Raw genomic sequence first — 3,916 nt, 5'->3', positions numbered from 1 at the left:
GTAAAATCGTAGGTCATAATCTTTGGTGCAAGAAAACCGCCATAACCACTTTGCCCCTTATGGTATATGCCGAGGCCGGAAAGAGGCACTGGAGGATTGGATACCACTTCCTGTGTATCAATAAAAGGCACAGTGCTTTGCGCAGCATCTTTTTCCAAGCTCGTATTGACAAAGTCAATGTACTGGTTGTGTCGAGAGTCTGGTATAGATTTGACAATAGTGCGCGTAGACATATCCGGGTTGTGGAGATTTATTTTTTGCCTTAAAATACCGAACATTTAGTAAGATGATTTGTTTCAGACGTAAATTCCATTCCAAGTTACCTTCGGTCGCCGCTAACGTCTGTGTTGTCGTTGGATTTCCAAAAGCTATTGATTTCCGGATTTATTAATTTGCCAGCTTTAAAGTCGTATTCGGCTAGCTTGGCCTCTACGTTCAAATGGGCGCCAACCACTCGGAATCGCACACCAACGACAACATATGAATTGTCGTCTGTGTAGATGTCGTCCAAGTCGACCGAGCGGCTTTCGAAACTAAGCGTGTGATAGTCCCGCCCATTACGCACGTCTCTATCGAATATTTTATAGTCTTCAAACGGCTTCCAAGAGAGGCTAGTTCGATTTATGGCACCTCGTGGTAAAAGTTGTCCTTCTTGAATTTGTAAGTGAAATATACGATTATTTTTCACGAAACGTAAGCCAGTGACGACCCTAAATATTTATACATGGAAAATGAGGAAACCGATTTCATTAATCGCTCAATAATAATGTCTTGAAGGAGGCTTACTTATTGTTTTCCACATCAGAGGCTGTTTCGCGAAGATTGAAGTAGCGATCAGATTTAATACTAATCTCATCGCACAAACAAAAGCAGTAGCTGCAATGCCAGAAAAGATAGCGCCACCAGGAGTCCACCTGTAGATATGTACATATGTATGTATATGAATGTGTCAGAATACACTCTTATGTAGGAATATCTCTTCAGTTTTAGAAAGTGATATATGTACATATGTATGGAATGTGGTCTTACCTTTGTTGTGCCACGCACACAGGCTGATCGCTGACCAAGTACGCGCCCATTTTCATATTCAATGTATTCATAGCGCCGCGTACTATTACGGCTCTGTTATAAAAAAAAGGAGTTCGCTTAAATAATGTAATATTTAATACATAATTAATCGTTACACATACAGCAGGGCACACCCACATGTCTGAGTCCACAAATGTGCAGTGATACAATTTACCAGAACATCTGGGTTGGCGTGCGCAGTACAGATCTTTAAAGCAACCCTCCGATCTGGTTGATTGGTAAAAATCGCAAGTCTCACGGCAGGTTTCCTCCTTATTCAAGTCAACTTCATTCTCGATGTAGCCCTGTAATAGCCGAGTCACCTCATCGTAATTTTTGCCCCGTACAAATTTAGCAGGATCGCAACGCCACACAATGCGATCGGCGCGCCGCATAACTTCTCGCAATAATTTTAGCGTGCGCTCAGTTCGTTTCTCAAAGTCCATGCGCATTAAATCGACCTCTTGTGTAAAGTTACCTGTAATATATAGAAATATCAATACAGTTTTAAGTGGTAATCTCTCTGGTCCATAATTGTAGTTTGCCTTTGCCGTAGATCCTTAACATCATCCAGGAAAACTGCATCATAGTGTAGCCCTTTAGTTCGGTTAGGGCTATATCCGCATACAGCGAATTAAGGAACTGCTGGGCCGATTGTTTTGTGTGGCATATTTGGTCCATCGATTCCTGTAACCAAACAATTTTTCATTTTATTGTTAAGAATGGGATCGGTAAAAGTAAGTACATAATATCGCACACCTAGATCTAAAGTGCGATCAACTCAAAAAAAAAAAAAAAAAAAAAATTTGGACAATTTTTTGCCTAAATAAATGTATAGGACTTACCTCCAATGAATGCAAATATATTTTTCTTAATGATTATATACACTAACTAAGGAACTACTATTATGCCGGTTTTTGTATTAATTGCATTGAATTTGTACGATCCCCAAGCAGTTATATTTCCCGATCTGAATTTTGAGTTAGCTCACTTAAGATCTAGGTGTGCCGATACGTACATATATGCCTATACATATGCCTATACATATGGTATGTTAAAAATATGTATAAAAAAGATCTTTCACATCTACGAACATTTTTAATACAGAAAGTGTTTACCTAGGCTTGTTAAATACTTTCTGAAAACAGTTTGCGCGTTAGGGTGCATGTGTAAAAATGCTAGGTAACCGTCATGGCCTTGCTTTTTTATTCGAAGGGCAACTGTGTGTTTTTTTTGCAGATACTGAAACTTGAGTTGCTTTATGAGGCCCTGGTATTTCGTAGCTTCATTCCAGCTCTATTTGCTTTGTTCTTTCTTATTTCGTAGTTTGTGGTCACTTTAGGGCTGACAGTTTAAAAGGCATACATATGTAGAAAGTACGTATATATATAGTTATACCGTTTCTTAACGCGCATATGTATGTGTGCATTTCTATTGTTTACCTAGATTTGCCAATCGAATTGGCGTTACGAGAATTGGCATATGTTTTTAAATTGCTTGAATGCATATGCATGCATGTATGTAATCAACTCCATCAGCTCCATGCTTGTATTAACTGTGTTTCCGCACACATTCAAATGCAATTAAATTAAAAATTTAATAAAGTATGTAGAAACCCGTCGAGGCAAAGTTAATTCCATGCATTTTTCGCAGGCAAATTAATATATATACATATATTTGTTATAACTAACTGGCTTCTATTTTCAAATAGTGTGATTTGTTTAAATTTTTTACGATAATAACTGAATCAAATGCATATTACGATGAAATGTGAACCTAGCCACATTCGTGAACAGCTGCTTAAATACTGTCTGTCTGTCTGTCTGTCTCTACTTAAGCATTTCATTTTTGTTCCATTTGGTATTCGAATCTATGGACATTCCTAAAATATGCCCACAGCGACTTTAAACTGACCAGCATTGCTCTGTAATACAGTGCTTGCTTCACCATCACTAGTTCGACATCCTGGAAAATGCGCGACATTGAAAAGGTGTTGTCGTTACGTAGCACCGTCTCGCAGATGTCCAGTACGGCGCGCTCATTTAGCTCAGCTGTGTTGTTGTGCTCGGTCATGAAATTCTGCAAATGCATGAAATAAAGTATTTAAAATGCGGTCACCACATATCGTTCCCACTGCACATACATATGTACATACATATATATGCATACAAGCACATAACGTTACCTTAATCTACAACATAGAAAGGTCCTAACTAATTTTTTTTTTCGAAATTCCACTCACTAACGACTAAAAAGAATTCAATAACAACTAACAACTACATCATTAAATTAGTTTTTGTGCTTATTACAAAACCAGGGCTTTGATAAAATTCGCAACGCAAGATCCTTGGTTTTTATAAACTTTTATAACCACTTTGTACAAAAACAAAAATATTAGATAGGACCTTTCTATATCAAGGTAACGATATGTTTCACACGGATTTGTATACGAATAGCGCACCTTATAGTAACCGAATATGCTGTCGATTTGCAGCAAGTCGCGCTCCAATAGACTCCATTCGTAGTGATTTAGTATATCATACTTTCCCACCTCGAAATTGCTTTGTAGGTTGTCATTAACAAATTTGCGATGCGAGTCGTAAACTTTTCGCAGTTGCGAACTTTTGCTGGTACCGTCTCTATTCAAGTAATCCCACAACGAGTCCTGTAGGGCGAAGTACTCGCGTCGTGTTGCGTCGACTTGTAAATCGGCAATTTGTAGCTTCAACTGTGCCTGTGCCTGTGCCAGCGCCGATAAGCATACACCAATTAGTTGTGTCAAGAGGAGCAATCGGAGATCAGTTGCCATTACGCAGTGGTTTTTGCGCTTCCTAAGTAACAGCATATT

General features: G+C 38.6%; 2 protein-coding genes across 3 annotated transcripts in view; one reads left to right on the top strand and one right to left on the bottom strand.

Moving 5' to 3' along the window:
- Nucleotides 1–3,916, top strand: part of LOC118732740 (E3 ubiquitin-protein ligase Ubr3) — a gene marked incomplete at its 5' end in the record, with an annotated part of 46,387 nt that overhangs the window by 17,827 nt on the left and 24,644 nt on the right.
- The window catches only part of LOC118732755, a gene marked incomplete at its 3' end in the record, with an annotated part of 8,318 nt that continues 4,407 nt past the window's right edge, over nt 6–3,916 (bottom strand). The window contains exons 2-9 of the mRNA XM_036461873.1: nt 3,530–3,899; nt 2,983–3,147; nt 1,614–1,755; nt 1,191–1,546; nt 1,030–1,122; nt 787–914; nt 324–710; nt 6–261 (exon numbers count right to left, since the gene is read on the bottom strand). Of these exons, the coding sequence (XP_036317766.1) occupies nt 6–261; nt 324–710; nt 787–914; nt 1,030–1,122; nt 1,191–1,546; nt 1,614–1,755; nt 2,983–3,147; nt 3,530–3,899 (1,897 nt within the window). The remainder of the gene's footprint in view (nt 262–323; nt 711–786; nt 915–1,029; nt 1,123–1,190; nt 1,547–1,613; nt 1,756–2,982; nt 3,148–3,529; nt 3,900–3,916) is intronic.

The sequence above is a fragment of the Rhagoletis pomonella genome, unplaced genomic scaffold (genome assembly GCF_013731165.1).
Source record: "Rhagoletis pomonella isolate Grant_MI unplaced genomic scaffold, Rhpom_1.0 Rhpom_scaffold_00002, whole genome shotgun sequence".
Classification (NCBI taxonomy): Eukaryota; Metazoa; Arthropoda; class Insecta; order Diptera; family Tephritidae; genus Rhagoletis; species Rhagoletis pomonella.
This window is presented reverse-complemented; position numbering and strand designations above follow the sequence as displayed.